Source organism: Pseudorca crassidens, chromosome 18, assembly GCF_039906515.1.
Source record: "Pseudorca crassidens isolate mPseCra1 chromosome 18, mPseCra1.hap1, whole genome shotgun sequence".
NCBI lineage: Eukaryota > Metazoa > Chordata > Mammalia > Artiodactyla > Delphinidae > Pseudorca > Pseudorca crassidens.
In genome coordinates this window covers 62294802-62319940 of record NC_090313.1, presented here as the reverse complement: position 1 = coordinate 62319940, position 25139 = coordinate 62294802, and the positions used below count along the sequence as shown (strand labels likewise).

The 25139-nt window shown below is 38.7% G+C and overlaps 1 protein-coding gene and 1 long non-coding RNA gene across 9 annotated transcripts in view; one reads left to right on the top strand and one right to left on the bottom strand.

Moving 5' to 3' along the window:
* SETDB2 (SET domain bifurcated histone lysine methyltransferase 2) overlaps nucleotides 1-25139 on the bottom strand; it is an 81127-nt gene that overhangs the window by 31389 nt on the left and 24599 nt on the right. For 5 of the 8 annotated variants that reach the window (XM_067713932.1, XM_067713933.1, XM_067713931.1 and 2 more), the window contains 9 exons: nucleotides 21508-22071; nucleotides 17140-17256; nucleotides 16221-16390; nucleotides 14483-14702; nucleotides 13840-13939; nucleotides 12385-12478; nucleotides 9571-9896; nucleotides 5777-5865; nucleotides 1550-5187 (listed from right to left, as the gene is read on the bottom strand). In XM_067713932.1, the coding sequence (XP_067570033.1) occupies nucleotides 5070-5187; nucleotides 5777-5865; nucleotides 9571-9896; nucleotides 12385-12478; nucleotides 13840-13939; nucleotides 14483-14702; nucleotides 16221-16390; nucleotides 17140-17256; nucleotides 21508-22071 (1798 nt within the window). In that variant the 3' untranslated portion in view covers nucleotides 1550-5069. Of the gene's footprint in view, nucleotides 1-1076; nucleotides 1220-1549; nucleotides 5188-5209; nucleotides 5588-5776; nucleotides 5866-9570; nucleotides 9897-12384; nucleotides 12479-13839; nucleotides 13940-14482; nucleotides 14703-16220; nucleotides 16391-17139; nucleotides 17257-21507; nucleotides 22072-25139 lie in introns of those variants that run through there. The other 3 variants (XM_067713936.1, XM_067713938.1, XM_067713937.1) reach the window with 3 other exon arrangements.
* LOC137211467 (uncharacterized) lies at nucleotides 205-25094 on the top strand. Its single transcript, XR_010937098.1, has 3 exons — nucleotides 205-406; nucleotides 21819-21939; nucleotides 24158-25094. It is a non-coding gene; the product is annotated as an uncharacterized lncRNA (long non-coding RNA).

The following is a 25139-nucleotide window of genomic DNA, read 5'->3' as shown; positions in this document are numbered from 1 at the left end:
CCTGGCATTAATGAAGTTGGTTATACAAGTCTGGAGTTTGGGGAAAAGGTCAGGATGTAACCTCACCTCCGGTAACTCCTCATCTTGCATTCTGTATACACACTAGCTAAATGAAATAGTCAACTGCTTGGCTTGTGGTTGCCACATCTGATGTTTTATGGCTGGTGCCTTTTTTCGAGTCTTCACCTCTTTCTGGACCACCTTTTCAAGCTTTGTATCTCTGGGTGACTCTTCCTCTTTAAAACTAAGGATGTTCCTTGAACACCAGGCTGAGTTGGAGGAGCCCCTCATTTGTGATTCTGTGGTTCTTAGCAGGTCACACAGGAGTTGCCTATTAGACTCTCTAGGGCAGGGTCTGCCTAACTCGTCTCTGCATCCCCGGCACCTGGTGCTGAGCCTGCACAGGGTAAGCGCTCTACATCTGCTGAAACGCAGGGAAGGAGCCCAGCCAGAAGGCTGTTGCCTCACTTAAAGGGGAGGGCCACAGACTTGAACTACTCATGGAAAGGAGGGGATGGTTCCAAAACGTTACATTCTCTGTGGAAACTTCTCAAACTGCTTCCCGAGACCTAGCTGACCACTTCTCTTCAAGAGGGGTCCCCCTCCAGCCTTCCTCCCCAGAGCACTTCTCCGACTGCATTGTTTTAGGGGTGGGTGAAACCGCGCTGGGAGAGTAAACTCCCAGGCATTTCCTTCGGTTTTCCTTGCTGGCTGTATTCCTAGCGTGTAGGACTGTAGCAATGGGCTGTTCCATTAGCAGTGGGTGAGGTAAACGGTAAATAAACGGTAAACGGAAGGCAAACCCTCTCCTTACGAGAGGCCCTGGGCAGCGGTCTGGGAGCAGGGCCGCCGGCGGTGGACGCCCAGAGGCCAAGGGGCTGCTGAGCCAAGACCTCAGCGCTGTCTCGGGAGGCGGGTTCGCGGGCCCCCAAGCGGCGGCGGCCGAGGGGCTGCTGAGCCAAGACCTCAGCGCTGTCTCGGGAAGCGGGTTCGCGGGCCCCCAGGCGGCGGCGACCAGGGAGCTGCCCTGGGCCCCGACTGCCCCTGCCGCCCCCCGCCCCCCGAGCAGTACTCACCGGTTGGGTGGGGGACCCCGTCCCGCCCAGCCCGGGCCTCGGACCAGCTGGCGCCGCAGCTCGACTCGGGCTCGGGAGGTCCCGCCGGCTCCATATCTGCGCACTGCGCCCGCGCAGCCGGAAGTCCGTTTCGGCGAAATCATGATGATTGATCTCCCCTACCCGCAGGAAAAGTCCCGAGCAGGAAGAGACCCGTCGGCTTTGTAGATGCAGTTCTCAAACAGAAACTCGCAACTTCTCCAGATCTGAGTCTGAATTTGAATTGCTTTTTAAAAAAAAAAATCATGCCAGGAGCTCCCCACCCTGCGCCCACTTAAGCGATAGTCGGAGTAAAGGTGGCCGAAGCCCCTGGACTCAGCTGGAGAAATGATTGTTCTTCTGAGGGTTTATCCATTATTTTCTAAAAACTGTATCACACCAAGTCTGGCCTAAACAGGTCTATCATAAACGGACGCAGAATTAACTGACAGTAATTCCAGTTGCAGTCGCAAGCCTTTATTTAGCACCCATTGGGTACACAGCACCATACAAGACAAGGTTTTTGGTGCATGGAATACACATGTAGAGAACACAAACGCATATAATTAAATTACAGTTAAAAAATAAGTTGCTCTGTAAAAGAAGCATGTAATAGCTGGTGGTTTGCTGAGGAACTAATCAAAGGAAAACTCCTGGAGGTCTTGTTTTTTGAGCAGATTTTAAAGAGAGGAAAGGAGGCAAACTGGGGACAGAAAAGAGAACAATATTAAAAAGGATAACTTGGATAGTCTTGACAAACACAAATGGATTACAGAAGCAAGAGTGTGGAGATGCAAAACGGGAGAAAAGAGCACGCTCTGGCAGCAAAGTTTTTTTTCTTTCAAGCAGTAAGATGGAAGAGTACACCTTGCCAGGCCAGAAAGAAAGTCCTAAAGAGACTGGATAAGAAACTGAAGAGCTCAGCTAGGTCAGGTGAAGCAGTTGAAGAGCCCCTTACCCCGCTCTCAGTTTATAATCTCAGTTTTTCAGTGTTCCACTCTTAAGAATGAGCAGACTTAACACACATATATGGAATCTAAAAAAAAAATGATTCTGAAGAACCTAGGGGCAGGACAGGAATAAAGATGCTGTCCTCTATGCAGACATAGAGAATGGACTTGAGGACACAGGGAGGGGAAGGGTAAGCTGGGACGAAGTGAGAGTAGCATGAACATACATACACTACCAAATGTAAAACAGATAACTAGTGGGAAGCAGGGGCATAGCACAGGGAGAGATCAGCTCGGTGCTTTGCGTCCACCTAGAGTGGTGGGATAGGGAGGGTGGGAGGGAGACACAAGAGGGAGGAGATATGGGGATGTATGTATATGTATAGCTGATTCACTTTGTTATACAGCAGAAATTAACACACCATTGTAAAGCAATTATACTCCAATAAAGATGTTAAAAAAAATCCCTTATTTAAAAAAAAAAAAAAGAATGAGCAGACTGCCAAGATCTAACTAACTAACTGAGGAAAGCCTAAAACATGAACGACAAAGACCAAAGGACACATACAGGGAAAACACTGAAACAAACCTTGCAGGTCACAGAATATTCAGGAAAAAGATAATATAGATATGAATGCCTGTATGTATGTTACACTATATAAATAGTATTTTCAAAGAGATAAGATACTGCAACCATGAACCAAAAATAGGATATTGAAGAAAAAAAAACATTCAGAGAAGAGAGCTCTAGAAATTTAAAATGAGACCCAAAAAAAAAAACCTAACCAGAACAAAACAAAACCCAATCCCCACCCTGCAAAAACCCCCCAAACAAAAACCCAACACAATAGGCAAATTGTAAGATTAAGTTGAGGAAATCTCCCAGAAAGTAGAGCAAGAAGACAAAGCTGGAAATTAAGAGAAAAGATAAGAAAATGAGAGAACCAATCCTGGAGGTCTAATGTCTAGATAAATAGGAAGAGACAACAGATAACAGACAACAGAACTATTTCATTAAAGAAATATAGTTCAAGAAAATTTCTCTGAAGAACAAAGTTTTCAGATTGAAAGATCCCTCCCACCAAGCACCTGGTATGAGGTATGAAAACTAACTCTTACTGGGAACAGAACATTGGGACAAAGAGAATGCTATAAGCTTGAAAAAAACTGGCCACGTATACAAAAGATAAAGAACGGCTTTATCTGACTTCCAACAGTCACCCTGAAGGCCAGAGGTGAGAACATTTTCAGACTTCAAAGCAGCAACACTGGAATGTAGCAGATGTGTTCAAAATTGGGTATGGAAGCTACTCACGAACTGAGTACCCATACCCTGCCAAAATAGCAATCAAATGTAAGGGTAAAATAACATGTTCAAACATACAAGGGCTCAAAATATTCACCTCTCATTTTTCCCTTTCAAAAGCTACTGGAGGATGTGCTTCACCAATATGTGGGAGTAAATCCAGGAAAGGGGAAATAACGGGATTTAACTGGCAACAGACCTGACATAGGGAAGACAAAGGGAATCTCTAGGATGCTGACGGAAGATGACAGCTGTGAACCAGTACAGAATGAAGCAGATCAAGATGTTGATTTCTGCACAAAAACATTTTCCATACTTATCAAGTGTCTTCACTTTATTTTAGTGCATTGCCTAAAATTCCTGCATCTTTACTGTGAATAAATGGACTTCTCAACTTTCCTCATCTGTCTACAGGCTGTTTGGGTTATAATATTTTGCTCCCTTTCCTAGCTCTTTGGTTTCCCACTCTCTAAACCAATTTCAAGTTAAATTTTTATTTAGTTCAATATTTTAAAGAAATTAATCGGGTCCAAACTTAGAAGAGATTTTTGTTTGAAAGGTAACCAAACTAAATCCAGAATCAAGATCAAAAAAAAAAAAAAAAGAAAAAAAACCCCTCAAAAACCAGAACTACTTTTAATTACTCCTTTTTGAGCTAGTATTCCCATCCTGGTTCCTAGTGGGAAGTTCCTGGCAGCCAAATGTATATCTTTGTTATAGATAAAATTAGTTTTAACTCTTGGAGATTCTCATCCTCTTTCCACTAGACAATCATGGTCAGGTAACCTAGAGCAAAGTAACTTTCTCTAGGAAAATAATTTGCACATCATGCCTAGGAGAGTCCAAGGGTCTGTTTCAGACTTTGCAGTTCAGTAGAATTGTTTTGTTAAGTGAAATTCTTGCCCAGCACAATCTCTTCTGGCTTAAATAAGCCATGTCTGACTATTTTCTAAGTTTCCTTTTCATAAGGCTCTATCTAGAACAAAAATATTCTAATTCCTCCAAGTTTCTACTCCCTCCTTTCCTGTCCGTGTTTATGTGGAAGGAGTGAAGAGAATCTGTGGAAAAGAAATTGAATCGCAAAGAGTGTGCCAAAACCTTCCCCACAGGAGAGCTTCTACCCCTTCTCATTCAAACGGACTGATGGGACACTTTCACGGAGCCAGATACAGCTTCTCCAACTAGCACTAAAATACTTGGAAGTAATATGCATGAAGTGAATTTCGACAGATGCTTCAGGCTCTGTTGCCCACCTTATGGTTCACAATGGTAAGTTATTTGCCAGGAATTAAACATAAATAAATTTTGTAGGTAAAGATGTGAGCTTTGGCCCTTTGGGGCCATGAAAGTCAAAGATAATTCCAAAAGCAATAAGAAGTGCTGAAATCAATTGTGACATTTGTCTTTCTTAATATATAATTTACAAATAAGTTACAAATTATATAGCAGTATTTCATATAAAATATACACTTCCATCCTACTCATGTACAGTTGAACAGCAGTAAGAATAAAGAGATACCCTATGCATATGAAAATGTCCTTATTTTGTTCCTAGTGTTTCTAAGTAATGCAAATGGACCCCCCAACAAGGGTAAACTGAGAGGAATTCTCTTGATGGATCATAACCTAAATTAATGCCACTGACCACTGGGGTTTCTTTTGCATGACTCTAATTTCAGCTTGATAAGCTAATTTCATGAACAGGCACTAGCTACAGATTTATAATATTTTTTTCCTACACTTATTAAACCCACATTGGCAGAATATTTCTTTTTCAGGCATAGTCCCAGCTTCATAACCATAATCCCACGTTAGTTCTGTTCTTGCTTTCACATACCTAGAAAGTAGAAATTTTAAAAATAATCATAAATTACCCTGAATAACTACCAAATGAACCAAGTTTGATTATATCAATTTTCATATTAACATCATTAACCATCCTCAAAAATATGGTTTTCTCTCTCTCTCCAACAACAACCAATTAGGAATGCTCTTTTATTAAGAATAATCACTTAAGTTTTATTTCAAATCTACTAAAATCATAAGTAAGAAGAAACTTGTCAATATCCACAAGGAAGGAAGTGTGGTTTGCAAACAGTGGAACCCAGTAATGTGATGAGGCATGTGGTGGGGTAGTTGGGGGCAGTTTGGACTCAAAGATGTAGCATTCTGCATCATTTATCCTCTGAACTGAACTGGCTGAGGCCTGCCATCCTTAGCCTTTTCAGGCATTAACTCTAAGAGGAAATAAGAATGAAAATTTCAGCTATTTAAAATTTTATTGACCACAAACAGTTTGGGATAACTGAATATTCTAGGGTGCCAGATATGTGGGGCTATAGCATATATCTTCTCTTAATATTTTTCTATTGTTATTTTTAAAGTCACAATTTCAAAATGAAATCATATAAAAAAAATTTTCAAACCTGTTGGTGAAGAACGCCACCAATGGAAAATTTCTGTCATGTGTTTCTACAAAAACATTCTGTACCAAAAGATTTGGGCAACAACTATGCTGTTAAAAAAATAAACATAGAGGTTAGACATAGCATCAAGTTTGATACCTTGTTCTTTGCAGCATTAGAATACCATTCTGTTTCCAACACATCTAACTTATTTTTGTTTATATCTTTTTTTTCCTGACTAGTATATAGAATATCATAGCTCATTACAATTTTGTTGACGGTAGGAATCCATTCAGAAAAGCCCTGTTTTGACACTCTTACATCTTTCCAGTAGAAAGGCAAAATGGTGCAAACCCCTATAGAAGATAATCTGTCAGTATTTATCGTTATTATAGATGCATGTCTTTTGATTCAGCAATCCAGTATCTGGAAATGTATCCGACAGATATATCTGCACATGTATCCATGTGTAAGATTATTCACTGAACATTGTTTTTAACAGTAGAAGTTTGGAAACAATCCAAATATCTATCTAAAGAGGATTGGTTACATGAACTTTAGGATATCCACACATTGGAATTCTATGCAGCTATTAATATAAACAAAAAGAACGAGGAGCTCTGTGTACTGATTAGAAAGATCTCCAGGGCACGTTGCTAATTAAAAAAAAACAAGGTGTAGGATAGTAAATATAATATGCTATCTTTTATGTAATGGGTAGGAATAAGAACATATATTTATATTTACTTGTATTTGCATAAAGAAACTATAAGAATACACAAAAAAGTAGTAAAAATGATTTAACTATAGAGGGTGGAGTGGGGGCCGGGTGAATGTGGGCACAGTACATTTTTTTTAAACAAAACAAAAAGTTTAATATGAAGAATGTATATGACCTGAGTTTTACAACACAGTCAAACAGACCTGTTGGAAAGGGTACCTGTATACGTAACTGATTTCTCTGCTGAACATGACCTTCTCCTTTCTCCAAGGCTTCTAACATGATGATACTATTTCCTCCTATTACCACCATTCCAATATTGTTCTGTTGCCCACTAGCTGCCACCTCTACACATTCATCTATCACCAGATTCATAAAGGGATCAAATCCCAGCAATTTTCCTCAGACATATTTGCCACCATTAAATTTCAATGATAACTTCCTGTCCACACAGTTTTTTCAATTTGGGCCTGGTAAGCTTTACTCATGGTGCCTACTTGGCAGGGTCAGAGCTACCTTGATACAGAATTCTGTTTGGCTGTATGTATGTATGTAGGTATTCTCTAAGGCTTTTTATTTTATTTAAACTTTGAAATCTTGTGAATGTATTATCTAAGTAGAAAATTAAATTTAAAAAGAAAGAAAAGCCCGTTTTTTTCCTCCTATAAAGAAGGGATGGACCCAGCTGGTGAAACCAACCATATAGTTCTAGTGCAGCCACCATTCAACATAACCTACCAGAAAGGAAGCCACAACAGTCCTTTGCTAGAGATCATTCTTTTTTTTTTTTTTTTTTTTGGTACGTGGGCCTCTCACTGTTGTGGCCTCTCCTGTCGCGGAACACAGTCTCCGGACGCGCAGGCTCAGCGGCTGTGGCTCACGGACCCAGCCGCTCTGCGGCATGTGGGATCTTCCCGGACCGGGGCATGAACCCGTGTCCCCTACATCGGCAGGCAGACTCTCAACCACTGTGCCACCAGGGAAGTCCTAGAGATCATTCTTTAATGATCTTCTGGCTCTCCTGGCATGTTTAATAGCTCCTAGCATGTTTGGCAATAGTGTAGAAGTAGTGAAAGTGGAATAGAGAAAAGCAGTTGTAGGAAAGAGGAAGGGAGGAGAGGATTCTGTTCCCTATTAACCAAGTATCCTCCTAACTAGGACAGAGAAAAAGAAAAAAGCCAAATAAAGATTTATCTAGCAAGGAGAAAAGCTCTTTGGTTTTAAAGATTTTCCGACTTAAGAGTATTTTCTCTTCTGATGGCACCTGAATTACATGTAAAATTATCACTGAGGGCTTCCCTGGTGGCATAGTGCTTAAGAACCCACCTTCCAATGCAGAGGACACGGGTTCGAGCCCTGGTCCGGGAAGATCCCACGTGCCACGGAGCAACTAAGCCCGTGCGCCACAACTACTGAGCCTGTGCTCTAGAGCCCACGAGCCACAACTACTGAAGCCCGCATGCCTAGAGCTCATGCTCCGCAACAAGAGAAGCCACCGCAATAAGAAAGCCCATGCACCACAACAAAGAGTAGCCCCTGCTTGCCCCAACTAAAGAAAGCCCGCGCGCAGCAACGAAGACCCAACGTAGCCAAAAATAAATTAATTAAAATAAAATAAAATAAAAATAATCACTGAACGTCAACTTCAAACTACTCAAAAGTCATTTTAAAGAGGTGTTGAGGAAATTCCCTGGTGGTCCGGTGGTTAGGACTCCACTTTCACTGCTGAGAGCACAGGTTCAATCCCTGGTCAGGGAGCTAAGATCCCGCCAGCTGTGCGGCGTGGCCGGGGGTGGGGGGTGGGGGGTTGGGGGGGAAGGGAGTGTTGAGCTTCGCAAAGGGAATGCATAAAAGAATCATGGGCCATGCATGCTTCCCATTACTTTAAGGGAAAAAGCAAAGCTGCCCATCCCACTAATTCAACCCCAGAGAGGAAGAAGAGCTCTGATACAGACCAAAGAGAAAAATTAAGGCCATATCCAGGGATCAGAGTACTAGAGTGGACCTTTCCAAAGATGTGTGGAGGGTATCAAAGTTTCCATCCTCCTTCCACGACTCCTCTTCACTCTCCTGGATAGGATAAGCAAGGACAAAGTGGAGCCCAGAGAGTACGGGGCATACAGGTGGCTTCCACATGGTCCAGTTGGCCAAAGAGAGTCTATATACACACTGGGACTAGAGGTTGAAGCGGATTTTTTTTCCTGTAGGATTCCTGAGACCATACATTCTTTGATAAACATGTATGACGGTAGGAGGCAGGATAGAATAGCAGTATGATGGGAAAGCTACAAGGTAATTCCACACTACTCAGTAGTTATGGCCAATAATACAAGTTATCCCTCTTATCATGAAGATGCCAGGAGTCTTAAGTCTTGAACCTTAAAATCAGAGAAATCATAAATATTTCTCTGTATAAACAAAAATAAATCTCATTACATATATCCCAAACATACACAGAAACAGAAAACGACTATGGTTTAGGAATAAAAAAGGAGTAAGATAGTAAAATGCAATATTCTGATAAATGTACTGGTTTTCTGTACTAAGCCACTAAACCACTCAAAACTTAGTGAGAGTAAGCAAAACTTAAGTACTCCCAACTGATTTTTTTGAATAGATAGAGGCATTTCACTGTATTATATAAGACACAAAAGAGAAGCTTATTCTATGAGTCCCATTGTGATATTTTTTTGAAGTAATGAATCTTGAAAACCTTTCAATAAACATATATGATTTTCTTACTATTTCTTATAGCTTTCTCAAGCAAATGTTTACTGTGTGCCAGGTACCTTTTAAGCACTTTATATATAATACATTTAATCTTCATAACGTCCTAGACAGTTACTATTATCTCCATATTATAGGGGTGGGAAATACAGCATAGAGAGGTCAAGTAACATGCCCCAGGTCATGTGTGGAGGACTGGCACTTTTAAAAAAATTTTTTAATTGAAGTATATTTGGTTAGGACTGGCATTCTAATCTAGGTAGTCTGGCTTTGGAGTCTTTTAATCATATTTTCCTCATGATTTTGTTAAGAAGCCTAGGGAAAAAAAAATGTGTTTAGACATAGGAACCTCAGCCCATATACTCACATTAAGGAAGCGGCCCACATTTCCTTCTTTTGTGGCATCCAATAAAAACACACTCCCTTTATTGAACTTCTTTAGAGAATCAGATGAAGCATTCTTGGTTTCACTTGGTAACTCTTTATCACAAAAGACCTGCTGGTTTTGACATGCTGGAGATTTTTCCTCTTGGGGCTTTTGTATTTGAATCTCATTCTGATCATCCAGTGTGACTGTTTGGTGACATCTGCCCCCTGGTGGAGTTTCTTCTCTACATTTAGTTATATCTATCACATCTGATTCAATCACAGTGTTGTCTTCAGAATCTTCAGCTTGGTTTGAGCTTGAGTCCTCTAATAAACATTGTGGAAGGAATTGTCAGGAAATGTAATTGGCTGAGCAACAGTGGTGAGAGTAACAATTCTAATTAAATGCAAGCTGTGCTAATTATTGCTAATCCTTACAATGTATTAAGGTAGACAGTACTCCAATTTTACAAATGAAAACTTCAAGCCTCTGAAGGCTTAAGGGATTCACCTAACTAGCAATAGTAATGAGAAGTGGGGTAAGAAACCCAGAAATATCTGACCCCAAAGCCTGCCTTCTTTCTACTACATAACAATGCCTTTTTATGAATCTGTATACATGTTGCTTCCTGTTACTATATTTAATCTCTACTCCTTAGAAACTGACTTACCTCTCTTCAACTTTGGAATCTGCATTTAAGTGTATTCTAAACAGCTGTAACAGAGAGGGTATTTAGGGAGTACTTTAGGCCTTTAATATACCAATGAAAGGCCTGAGGAGACCCTGATGGAGTCACCCTCTATAAGTCCCAATAGTAATAACTATTGCTATGGGTTTTGTATACATTAATGTTTGGAGTTTTTACTAGATGATCATTCAATAATTACACTTTTACAAACAACAGTACTTTAGAAGAAGACGAACTACTTATTTTTCTTATTGAATAATGGAAATAATTTTTTGAAAATATTCAAAAGTATGAATGCATGTCAAATGGAATAAAATGATTTATTTTTAAAAAGTCATTTGTGTCACCTAATTCAGTGGCACGAAGAAATTATACTTCTCTAAAATTAATGTTTTTGATGTAATTATCACTGTTGCTGGCTGCTACTCCTACATGTACTCATATTTTAATCATGGGTTACTTGTGAGCCATAATAGTACATAACTAATTTTTGTGGTGCCTGCTATATACATTGTAGTAGTCAATGGAAATGACAAAAGAACCAAAAGTAACAGTAGTCGTATGGCTCACATGCATTAAATGGTGATATATCAGAATGTCATCCCAAAATATGCATCTCTGACATAAGGACTATTTTGAGCTAAGGGCAATTAAGTAGCAATACAGGAAAAGCTCAGCCCTCCCCCCATGTGTCTAAAAGCAGGATATAAATTTACAAAGGTGTCCCTCCATCTATAATACTAGGAAGGACAAAAGTTAATTACCAGAGATAACTATAGACCTTTGTCAGCTTGGAGACTGAACCAAAGCAATCTACATAGCATACTTGACTAACTAGCCTTTATCTACCATTGGTTTCACATATATCTGGGTTCCCACAATTTCCACCACGAGATATTCAAGGCCCTTTTCCTTTGTCTTGTTATTCCTCTAAAAATTTATTGTTCTTTGACTAAGATACTAGATAAGCCAGAGTTCTAAGCCACCTCTCTGAGTTACTCATCTCTGAGTACTCATGTGTTATGTGTATAATATGCATACTAATAAACTTTTGTTTTTCTCTTGTCAATGTGTCTTTTGTCAGTCTAATTTACAGGGCTCTGGCTAGACAGCTTAAGATGGGTAGAAAGAGATTTTCCTCCTCTACAGGTGAAATTATTATAAGTGCCCTTTCTTGATAGACCTTTTCTGTCAAGGAGCTGCCTTGCCTCCCCCAGTCTCCATCCTTTAAGACCAGGTGGGGAGTTGGGGGTGCAGATGCAAGGAAGCCCAAAGGCAGAAGAGGCAATGGTTGGTCAGTTCTTCACAAAGGGTCATGTCTCAGCAATGCCTCTCCACTGAGGGATATATTGAAATGCAAATGAACAAAATCCAAGTTTGTCAGGTTGTAATATTAACCATGGCAGGTCCGGTAACACTGAAAGATAAGCACTCAGGGTAGCAATATTTACACTTTTTGCTAAGCATCCCCTGCAGCAGCACTGGCTGGAATACTGCAGGAGAATGATGTGTCTTTATTTTTAAGGAGCCTAAACGAAGGGTTAGGAAATAGCTGCATTGGACAATGCTTCCAAAGCCATACATGGACTATGCAGACTTGGAGCTGACCACCCCATTCTCCTGCCACGCATCAAGTCATGGTTGGCATCTAGACCAGGGGTCAGCAAACTTCTTCTGTAAGGGCCAAACGGTAAATACTGTAAGCTTTGTGGGCCACATGGTCTCTGTTGTGACTATTCAGTCTGCTGCTATAGTGTGAAAGTAGACAGAGACAACATGTAAACGAAAGAGTGTGGCTCTGTTCCAGTACAACTTTATTTAGGAACACTGAAATTATAATTTCCTATAATTTTCAAGTGTCACGAAGTATTACTTATCTTCTCATTTTTTCTCAGTTATTATTTAAAAGGTAAAAATTATCTTAGCTCATAGGCTATACATAAACAGGTAGTGGGCTGGATTTGGCCCACCAATTATAGTTTGCCAAACTCTGATCTAAACAAGTAGAAACTCTTGTGATGAATGCCACATTTTTGTTATGGAGTCTGAGAAAATGAGCCACAAGTACTGAGCAAGAGAGACAAAAAGGCAGAAGAGGCAGGCAATCAGACTGAAACAAAGCCTACCTCTCATTTCCTTGGCTTTAGAGTTCAGATGTACTTGAGTTGGTTTAAATCCACCATTATCTTCTGAGGTGACAGACTCTGAGGAAGTAAATCCCTTAAAAGAAAACAAGGAAGATGTCTTTACTTCCTAGGTCAGGAAAAAAAATTTAATTTAGCAGTAAGGGCTCTTTCGTCAAGTGTCAATCTTCACAGGCTATAGCTACTAGATTAGTTTTGAAAGCCTCTCTGAAGTGATGGAGCCCTTATGGCTGTATTTTACTCCTAGGCACTTTAGTGAGCAAGAGCTATGAAAATTATAAGGACTGTCAAGACACTCTTTAGGCATTATAAATTCAAAATAAAACTCAAATACACCTGTCTGTATCCCTCAATTCTATGCCAGATTATAAATTTGGCTTCAACTATAAGATGTGCAAAGATTAAAAACACTCTTTGGCTAGTTACTTCAAAGAAAAGGTTAAAGGAATTGCCTGTCTCCATGAGTTGCAGACACTGCAGTCACTTTAAATGGTAATGATAACTTTCAAAAAGGGGTATATGCTGAGCACAATGCTTGGTACTCAACTAAGTGCTCCATACATGTTGACCATTATTATTATTTATGTACTTCAATGGTCACCATGTGTGGAGCACTTAGTTGGGTGTCAAGCATTGTGCTACACAAAGTTTCTGATGTTTATCTCATTTAATCCTCTTAACTCTGAGACAGATACTATTATTCTCATTCTACAGATAAAGAAATGTAGACAGAGAGATGTCAAGCAGCTAGTAAGCTGCAGTGCTGGAGGGCAAACCCAAGCCTATGTGATCCCCCGGCCCAATCTTTTCATAATCATGTGGTACTGAGGAGGTACCTACTGAATGTTACTAGGCAGAGGGCAAATATTTGCACACCACCTAGGGCAGAGTTTTTTTTTTTCATCAACAAGCCTTACCGTGAACTACCATTATGTCTGCCTGTTCTTTTCTTCCTGTATCATTCTGTTTCGAAGTTACAGTCTCTGACTATTCTTCTCAGTACAGACTGAAAAGTGTACCTTCAGAGGCTATCATGTAAAATGTTGCTTTCTTGATGATTCTTTCATTAGGCTGCTTCTCTTCTTTCTCCTACATCTCACACCATCTCTCCTTAACTTAAATTACTCTATCCTTCTTTTCTTATTATGTAATACTATCAACTCTTGAACACTTTAGCTTCTTCTACAAATTCTTAGACTGGATAGGTCTCAGTAGAATACACTGTCAGATCATGACCAACATTCTCCTTATATATCTAAGTTGGGAACATGCCAACCACCATGGAAGATACTAAGTAAATAAAACATAGTCCTAACACTAACAGCACCACATTACAAAATAATAAAAGAAATCCTACACATTATTAAGTAACACAATTTGAACTAAGTAATAGTTAATGTTCTCAGAAGGGCACCATCTACATTTTGCAGTTTTTACCATCTTTTCCCCATTGTGTTGAATACTGGCCATCTTGGTTTTAGGACTTCTAATGACTGAATGATACTGAATTCTTGAAATATTGTTACATTTCATTTCTCTGAAAAGGAAAAAAAAGTTATTCTGTATATCACTAAAAATGCTCTTTATTGTACCCTGAAATATAGATAGCTTCACTGTTACATAAATATCCATTAGAAATTAATCTAAGTTATAACATCTATGCCTACCCCTCACTAGAAGAAAAAAGTATAATCATATTTTAAAGTCAATCATTTTTGAAGTATATTAAAAAACTGAAGAAAACCTAAGAAAAGCTTTGCAAATAAAACAGTAATAGAAAATAAAAAGAACTGCAAAAGTTACGACATCCATAAAGAACCTGATTAAAGTCAAAGTTTTTAAAGGTAAAACTCCACAAATGGAAACTGAGGAAACAAAGTATGTTGGCTAGATTTTTAAATCTAAGTGCCCTAGATTTCTCACAGTGTTAAACTTACAACTGTGAAGCAAGTTGACATATAGGAGATATATAGGAGTGGAAGTGGAAAGTAAGAAAGAAAGATGAAAGAGAAAGAACTACTCTTGATCAATAGTATACAGCATAGATCAATCTTGATTGGGTTCATAAGATCTCACTCACATAATGGGCTCTTTGGGATTATTATGGAGCTTAGGTGGACACTCCTCAGTCACAGCACTTCTAGGATATGTCTCTAATTCTAATGGGATAACTTCAACCTCACAATCTGCAACTTCTATTTTCCTCTTTTTTGAAAACATATTTTTCATAATATTCTCTTCTTTTCCATTTTCATCAATAGCATCAGAATTCTCAGTGTTAGATCTGCTTAGTAATCTTCCTAAAAGAAAAAAGTAAAAGAGCTTAACACAACAAAAAATAACACAATTACTAGCAACAAAAGGGCATCTCTTCTGCTCTGTTACTAAAGAACCCTATAGGGTATACCTTATTTCTAGAATGAAGATAAACACTAACTCATCCTAGAAAGCTATTGTAAGAAATAATATATAAAAGACCAAGAAGAGATTTCGTATCTCCCAGTACATGAAAAAATATAGGGCATCTAAAAGAAGTATTTGTCTGTTGTGGTATAACATGAAAGAGAAGAGATTTAGCTACAATAATATAAAACAAAAATACAGATCAGAAAGCATTCTAGAAAATTAGAGAGGTGAACTCTAGTCTTAAAATTTCAGCTTTTGTGTCTAGTTATAAATGCTTTATCACTTAAAACCTTTACTCTTTTTATAAAGTGACCTATTTAAATCTGTGGTGATATGTGCCTATTCTCATATTAAGCCCTAGTGTAATTAAAATCTTCACCTGAAGCTTACGCATTTTCTTTCAAGGAACTCAAAATTATAGTTAACAAGTCAAAATTAGCAACTAGATCAGAGAGATAACTTAGGTGAATTTTCTAGCAATGCAGATAAAGCCAATGAATGATACTTTCTGGACACGATTTGGCATTTTACGGGCAGCATCAAAGAGTTATTTTGAGAAATACGAGAGATGAATTGTCTAGGTAAGTTGTGTAGTATGTGTGTCTGTAAGTGGTATGTGGTAGGGATCCAGGTGTGACTATTCTGAACTCTGATAATTCTTGCCCTCACTGAAGTGAACCTGGAATTTCAGATGAGGAGGGTTGCTCTAGTCCCTGCTGCCTAGCACATTTCCTTTAGATTGCGTTGAGAGTCGTGTTTCTCCAACCTTTCTCATTTCATGGTACGCACAGAAAGTGAGGATTTTTGCCTAACACTCTGGGGTAAAAGGAAGAGACAACTAGAGACCAACGTGTCTGGCCTGTGGGATATGGCCTGAAAGAATCAGTAATTGCACAACTGTAACACACTGGTTGGAAACTTTCACTCAGAACATGGGCAACTCTCTTGAGTCCCTGAAATGGAGTGAACTGCTTTGCCTGAATCATCACCTGAAGGTATTTATTACAATGTTAACCTATTAAATTCTAATAGCTCAAGACACTGAACAAGACAGTCTTTGATTAATAATCTTTACCTTAGCAAATCAGTCATTTAGATTTCCTATTTAAATAGGAAGCTTTCTTACCTTACCCCAAAGCATCTGCAGCCACAGAGACCAAAAAATGTGCCTCACACAATAACCCAAGTTTTATCCCTTAGCCTTTCTTTTCTGGAACACCTGATACCTCCTCCTAAGGCATTTCATCCCTTCAGTGCTCAATTTCCCAGTCACTTGTCTTCCTCTGATGCTCCTCCTATATATTGTTGCTCTTGTCCTTGCTATAAGATCTCAGTGGCCCTGACTAGTAAAATGGAGATTCAGAAATGTAGATCTTACTATAGAGTAATGTGAAAGTAAACCTTTGCTCTACCTGAATAGATGCAAACAAACGTCCCTCTGTCAATGTCATCTAGGCAGCGTACTCCCCATCCCTTCTTCTCAGTTTTGAATACTTGTAGCCTCACTTGAGGTCCATGTTGGACAACTCGGTTTTGACACATTCGTCGATTACATTTGCACAACAGGCTGCATTCATAAATGCTGTCAATAAAACATACAAGAGAAAAATCAATCAGACATCTTAAATTAAAAGCATAAGCATTTTATATTGCTACGTCACTAATAATTACCAAGAGAGACAGACTAAGTGTGAAGGCTCCTAGAGCTAGACTGTCTGGTTTCCATCATAGCTCCAGCATTTACTAGCTGCGTGACCTTGAATTTAACCTCTCTGTACTTCAATTTTCCATTTTTAAAATGGGGATTATATGATACTACCTACTTCTTGGGGTTGTTTTGTGAAGATTAAATGAGTTGGTATCTACAAAGTGCTTGAGACAATGCCTGGCACATAGTAAAGGTTAGCTCTTTAAAAATGTCTAGCAATGTCTACGAAGGAAATGTCTAGGAAGGGAAAGTCTAGGAAGAAAATTTTCTGTTTATTTTTATTAATAACAGCCATGAGAAGTTGAAAATTCCCAATTCTCCGACAAGCTCTGCACAGTATACATCTTAATGGGGAACCGTCTACCCAAAGTAAGCTAACCCTAGCAGGGAAAGAGTCAGACTCAAAGCAGATGAGTGTTAGAAACAGTCTGCATGTTACATGTGTGCTCTCTGACTTCCATTTCCAAGAACAATATACAAGTTTGTTTTTTTAATTCCTTAATTTAGATTTTTGGTATAAGAAATTAAGATTTAACAACATTTATAAGACTACAGGCCACAATGATAAAGTACCCTTCTTCAAAGATATAAACACCCTGCAACGGATCCTCAAGGTATCTTACCCAGTAGGTATCTGTCTCTGTAGTCTTTTATATTTATATCCAGTGGTTATTTTACTACTTAACAAGGGGCAAGTCTTGGCATTCCTTGCTGTCAGTTGAAGACATGCACATTTTGTTCTAAAAGGCAACGGATGGAGAAGTCAGAATAAAAAAGCACCAAGTTAAGAGACTATCTTGACAAAAGTGTAAAGGATGTAATTATATTTAGAATAGTTGTTTGGTTCATGGACTGTTAGACTTCTTCCCTAAATAAAAAAGACCTCTTTGAAAGACAACATCTACCAAAAATTTATAAATAATTATAAACTGCCCTGTACCTCTATTTGCTCATGAAATACTTAACTTTATGAGTTTTCTCTAACTTTTCAAAATGAATTCCTTTCATTTCCTATTCTGCAAAACCTTCTTTGTAAAAATTCTCCTATGTCTGCTCTCTTACAATGGATAAACTTATATGTGTCAAACTCAAAAGGGCATATTGCATATGTCTTGTATTATCTCTCCCTCCAGTGACATGAAAATAAATTGGGGAGACTGATGCTGGGTATCTGGCTACTACAATCTGTTTTTCATAACATTGCTAAGCAGTAAACATGCAACCATAAAAAAATTTTCCCGGGCTTCCCTGGTGGCGCAGTGGTTGAGAGTCTGCCTGCCGATGCAGGGGACACGGGTTCGTGCCCCAGTCCGGGAAGATCCCACATGTCACAGAGCGGCTAGGCCCGTGAGCCATGGCCGCTGAGCCTGCGCGTCCGGAGCCTGTGCTCCGCAACGGGAGAGGCCACAACAGTGAGAGGCCCGCATACTGCAAAAAAAAAAAAAAAAAAATTTCCCTCTAACTATTTAGATAACTATCTAACATGACAGGGACTTGTAAATCGATAGGGAGTAAAGAACCTGGTTATCTCGGCTATAAACTAGGTATGTAACCACTGGTAAGCTGGTTAAAATCTCTGAATCCTGTCTCGTATGTTGAATGGTAAGTGACTTTAAGGTCTTTTCCTCTATGATTTGCTTCTGCATTTCTCTGTTTATACACAATACATGTCAGAGTGGTAACTACCGTTTGCAACAGAAAAAAACAAGCAATAAATTCATTAATTTGGATTCTATTTACAGATGTAGAAATCTACTGTTGCTTTTTTTAGTATGACTTTGCAAAGTTTAAAAAGTACAGAAAAACACAAACAATAATACAATAAACACTCATATTTTGACCATATAGAATTAGCTGTCATCATTTTGTCTAGTCCTTTTAGTTGACCCTTGAACAATGAGTTTGAACTGCATGGGTCAACTTATACATGGATTTTTTTCAAGAGTAAATACCACAGTACTACACGATTCACGGTTGGTTGAATGCTCGGATGTGGAACTACAGATGTGGAACCCCTTATATGGAGGGCCAACTATGTTATATGTTATATTTTCTATTGCATGGAGGGTCAGCAGCTCTAACCCCTGCATTGTTCAAGGGCCAACTGTAATTTAAAACATATATACTGTATATATGATCTTCCTTAAAAAAAAAAAAAAAGCATTACAGATAAAACTAAACTCTCAAGAGCTTTGGTGAGGCATCCTTTATACTTTTTACATACATATTTATCTACAAACAATATATTGTATTTTTTTAAAAAGTACTATAGTTATTATCCTACAACTTTTTTCATTCAATATGTTTTTGAGACCCATCTGTGTTATATACAAATCTAGTTATTTCCTTTTAACTTTTCCACAGCATTTAGATTACAATTAAGTTGCTTGGTATACAATTAAGTTGCTTCTAGTTTTCAATACACCAAAAATGCTACAACATCCTTATTCTTATGCACATGTGTAAGCATCTCTAGGGTAGTAGCTTTCAAATATTTTTGACTATGACTCACAGTAAGAAATATATTTTCTTCACAATCCTACAGAGGCATGCATATTTATATGTGTATGCATACAAGCAGAAATAACAGTGGCATGAAGTACCTTATCATGTGTGATGCACGTGGGTACCTTCTATATGATTTAATTTTTAAAATGCTAGTTACAAGTGATTTTACATCCTACTAAACCTGTAGCTTGAAAAACAATGCTCTAGATAGACTTAAAAGTACTATTGCTAGAAAGCAGTTATGCATGTCTTCAACTGCTGTGTAATTGTGTAAGAACCCTCCTCCCTCCCCACAAATGACCATCTGGGTTGGTACAGAATTCTAGTTTTACCTTTATTTTCCGTCAGCATTTTAAGCTAATATGCCTCCTTTTTGTCTTCTTTCTGATGAAAAGTGTGTTGTCAATCTATTCTTCCTCTTTTCTATCTGATAGTGTGAGATTTACTCTTTGCCCTAGATACTTTTTAAGTTGCATCATGATATATTTAGATATAGTTATCTTATTTTCCATTTCTAGTACACAGTGGGCTTTTTCACTCTGAAGACTCCTGTCTTTCTTCAATTCTGGAAAATTCTCAGCTATTATCTCTGAACAATGCTCTTTTCTTCTCAGATGTATGTTAGAATTTTTCATTTATCCTCCATATTTTTTAACCTGTAAATTTATTTTCCCCATATCTTTATCTCTTTGCATTCTGAGGGAATCTCTTTAGTTTTGCCTTGCAATTCACTAATTCTTTCTCCAGCTCTACCAATGCTTACCATTTAGTCCATCTATTTAGTTTTTATTTCAATGACCATATATTTTATTTCCCATATTTCCAAATGGTTCTTTTACATATACAGTATACTTAAAAAATAATCTCCTTTTCTTGTTTCATGGATGCTAATATTTTATCTCTTTGGACATTTTAAACATACCTATTTTAAAGTCTCTTTCAGTCAGATTCTACATTTACCTCTGATTCTTCAGGTGTGAATGCTGCCAGTTGTTGGGACTTATGCTGCCTTCATGGTCCTAAATGTCTTCGTGTGTTCTGACTATTTGAAATCATACTTTTCGTGGAATTTACTCCTGGGTGCTCCTCTACACTGGCTGCTTTCCTCATTGCTCTGGCTCTGACCTATGGGTTTCACAGCTCTAAACCCAGTTGTTATTAACACAATTCCAGGCCCTGTGAGTTATTAGCCTGCTTCCCAGCATTGTGCAGGTCCCTGTTTCTGTCCCCCCAAAGAGCTCAGCGCCCACTCTCTGCCATGCATGGGACGTGTTTAATTCCCATCCTGTCAGGATTAGAATCCCTGGCCCCAGTGCTCATGTCCAATTCCAGATCCCAGTGGGCTTCAGCTTTTGCTTATTTTGTGACTTCTCTTGTAATTTCTGACCAATAGATGAAAATATATATGCTGGTGGTGCATGTTACATGGGGGTTACTTTCTACAGTCTAAGGCAAAAATCACAAACAGTCAAAATTATTCTTTAAAAAACCCCACTAAACTGACCATAAAGTATAGTAAACACTGTCCAACAGTTAGTTTTTTTCCTCCATCACTGAAAGAGATTGGGCTTGGCCAGATGTAGATGGGTTACGTTTAGAGGCAATGCTGAAAAAACAACAACTTATATTTAAACAGAATAAAACTTGGCACAGTGAGAAGTTTCCTCTATGACAGATCTAAAGGAACTGAGCCAAACTGAGGTAACAGCAGATTGATATCTCACACTCCTTCTGAGAGGATGGTGAGAACTATGTATATAATTTAAATTATTTCTCTTTATCTCTCTCATGCTTTTTCTTTTTCCTAGTAAAGGCAGCTAAATTTGCATTAAATTAAATGTACATATAATGCAAGTCCGCTCTACATATGCAAACCTACAAATACCAATAAATTACACACCCTGAAAAAAAAATGTTTTTCACAGTCTTAATATATTAGAACATGTTTTCATTTTTTTTTATGGAATGTCAATTTTATGATCAGGAGAGGCACCATTAACTTTCTAAAAAAAGTAGCAAGGAAATGATTTGCAAAAGTAAAATACAACATATAACATAATGGTTAAGAGCACGGGTTCAAATTCTGGTTCTTAAATTTGTTGACCTTACACTTGGCTTCTCAACTTCCTCATTTGTAACATGGAAATAATATTACCTACCCCATGGGGTTTTGTCAGAACTAAACAAGAAAATATATGTAAAGCACTTGTCACAGTGTTTGGCACAGTTCCATGGCATTAGCTGTAATTGCTGCTATTAGGAGTATGGTACTAGATTAAAGGGAATACTTATCCTTGGAAGAAATAATTCCCAAATTACTGAAATAACTTTTCTTTCCTATTGCTAATGAGATGCATCTTTCTATTTTAGATTCTCGATGAACTGGTTTTAGATAGACAGACAAACTGATACACAGCAGGACTTCTTGACAAGTACCCCTACATTCAGAAGATTTTTTTGAAATGCCATGTTTTTCTACTCACATGTCTATGCAGCCCTCAGAACAGTCACAAGAATCAGTAAACATGTTGGAAAAGCTGTTTAAATAATATGCTCGTGGCCACATAGTCTTTCTGTACTTAAACTGTGGAAGCTTTCTATTGTCAATTTCATTACAGAAAGAAATGGGCACTGATTCCACTCCATTGCTAATATCCGTATCAGAAACAATTTCTTCTTGCCTTGGGTGATTCCGAGTCAACTGAACATAGGTATTGAAAGAAAAGTTATCTGTAAATAGAAAGTTACACTCTGTCTCAAGCAGGTAACGAAAAACTTCCTCCATGTTTCGTAGACTCCTTCCACAAGGGGTTTTATAACTCACGTGGAGTGCTGAAGAATGAGAGTTTGTCTTTGCATGTCGTCTTTGGAAGTGGCATTTGATTGGTAGCTGCAGAGGGTTTTCTCCCTTGAAGGTAAGTGGCATTTTCATCAGACAGGCACTAGAGCAGTCATGCTTTTGGTAAGCTAAATTTGAAGATGATTCTTTTTCTCTAAAGTCTGCAACTTTATTTTCCAGAGGGGGAATTTCCTTATTTTCTGTAGATCTGTTTAAAATTAATTATTTATTAGTATCTCAAATGTATAGCACAATCCCTATTTTTTAAAAAACACTGCACACTAAGGTGGTATTTAACTCCTATTAGCTTCTTCTTAGACAACACTAAAATAAGCCAGACTCTGAAATCAACATCTTACTATGTTCTGCAGCCACATAAAGTTACACCTGAAGGGTTGTTTTTTTCCTGGACATCAAATATGTGGTGTTTTTTCCAGCACCACTTCTTCAACTGGGTGTCCAATAATTCAGTTCAATTCTGACACTATCGACCTAGAGTCAGCAACAGATTCCACAAGTTAAAGGGCTCAGTCCCATAAGACTGCCCCCATGCCAGATGCCAAATGCAGTTTCCAGGTCACCCACACTCTTGATAACCCCTTTCTCTCGGATAATATGCTGGAAAGATTCAGAACTCAGGAAAGCATTTTAATTACTATTACCAGTTTATAATAAAAGATACACTCAGGAACAGCCAAATGGAAGAGATGCATGGGGCAAGGTAGGTAAGAAGGGGCATGGAGTTTCCATGCCCTCTCCAAATGCACCACCCTTCCAGCACCTCAAACTGTCCATCAACCAGGAAGCTCCAGGAGCCCTGTTGTTTAAAGTTTTTTATGGAGGGTTAACTGCTTAAGCATGAATGATTAAATCATTGGCCACTGGTGATTATCTCCACCTGCAGCCCTTCTCCCTGCCCTGGAGGTTGGGAGGTAGGGCTGAAAGTTTTAGGCTTCTAACCAAGGTTGTCTTTCTGGCGTCCAAACCCCATCCTTAAGTTAACTAGGAGCGCCTCACCAAGTCATCTCATTTGCATGCCAAAGACATTCCTACCACTCAGGAGATTCCAAAGGTTTTAGAAGCTGTGTGCTGGGGACCCAGACAAAGCAAGTATCTTTATTATATCACAGTCTAATTTCAGAGTATTCCAGAAAGCTGTGATTACAGTGGTAACTTTTTGCTACATCTACACCAATAGCACCTAGCAAATTTAGAGTTCATGTAGGACATGAGTTCAATAAAGACCTGAGGAAGGTTATGTCTTCAGACAAACTTGGTTCAAGCAAAAAACAGTAAAGGCTAGGTAAAAAAATAATTAATTAAGAATCCTTTATGCTGTTTTTTCTTTTTACCTTCAACAACTGTACCAAGTGAACTTTCCCCATAATATGTAACCCACCTGGTCTCATACACATCTGAAAATGGTAAACTACAGGAGAAAATGGAGAGGTTATTGACTTTAAGAAAAAAACTCTGTGAAGATTCCACGTGTTCCAAACTCAGGTTTTAAACTTTCACACACACAAAAAAACCTGTTTTGTGTTACCTAATATTTTCAATCTATCTCTAGGTATCTGTTATTTATTATAAAAGTAATATAGGTATTTTAGAAAAATTTTTATACTCACTATATAAAGCAGCACTGTCCAACAGAACTTTCTGCATTGATGGAAATGTTCTATATCTGTGCTGTCCAGTGGCATAGCCACTAGCCACATGCGGCTACTGAACACCTTTAAATGTGGCTACTGTGACCAAAGAACTGAATTTTAAATTTCATTTTAAGTAATTCAAATTTAACTAACCACATGTAGCTAGTTGGTACCATACTGAATGCACAGATATGAGGTGCCCCATCCTTTTTTCAGCTGTATAGTAATCCTCTACATAAATTCCACAATTTATATAACTAGTCTTCTATTGTTTTCAATCTTTTGCTATTACAAATCATGATGTAATAAAAAACCTCATATATAATAATTTCATACATGTGAAGATATCCCAGAAACCGGAATGCTAGGTCACAGGGTAAATGGATTAGTAATTTTGTTAAGATTGCCTAATTGCTCTCCATGGGGTCAGCCTCTCCAGCAATTTATGTGAGCGCCTGCTTTCACAGAGGCTCTTGATGCTTCCGGATTTCTGATAATCTAGTAGGTGAAAGGATGTCCTATAATTTATAAATCTTTTAATGTTGGAAATATTTGTTTCCTATTTTTCTGTGTTACTACTTCGATGAATATCCTCATACATAAGTCCTTGACCAAATTTCTTTCTTTCTTTTTTTTTTGCAGTAAGCGGGCCTCTCACTGTTGTGGCCTCTCCTGCTGCGGAGCCTGTGCTCCGGACGTGCAGGCTCAGCGGCCATGGCTCACGGGCCCAGCCTCTCTGCGGCATGTGGGATCTTCCCGGCCCGGGGCATGAACCCGTGTCCCCTGCATCGGCAGGCGGACTCTCAACCACTGTGCCACAAGGGAAGCCCTGCAAATTTCTGATTACTACCTTAAGATACATTCCTTTAAGAGGAATTACTTGGTCAAGGGGAATATACATTAAGAATAACTTCTTATTAAAAAACTTTCAAACATACACTTAAAGAGTATTCTTTTCTCATAAAGACTGATATACTGGAACCTCATGTACTTGTAAGAACTCCAGAACTCCCAGCACATAATGACTCTGTCCAACCCTCTGCGCTGAGTGATAACCAAACTCTAGCAAGGCTTCTAGCAGCATAAGGACATGCATGTCCCTAGGATAACCCCAGCCTCTCAACAAAATGCCTCCTTGAGAAAGCTCAAGGCTGTTTCTTCTAGCCAACACCTAAAGACAAGCCCCTGACCTTTCTTAGAACATTTACTAAGAAGGTCTTAAAATTATGAATCTTTTCTGGGTCTCTCTGAGATGTATATGTTTCTATAACTCAGGAATATTTTTCTCAAAAACCTGAAAGCCATTCTTTTGAAAGGTAATCATCAGGAAGGACAGGGTCTCTGTCCTCCAGTCTCTGTGGGAGGACAGAATCCTAACTTGATGACTGCCAGCCAGAACACACAGCTGGCCTCATGGGCATTCACAGTGATTAACCTTCAGTAAGTTTTCACTTGAGCCCCAGCTTGTACTCCCTTCCTTACTCCCGCATTGCCCTTTAAAACGCCAGTCACCTCAGCACAAATCGCGATGGAGCTCAGCTCGTATTCCTACTGTCAGTAGTTAGTGAATAAAACCTGTTTTCACCACTACAGCTAATGTCTGGCTTTATGTTTGACACTTATT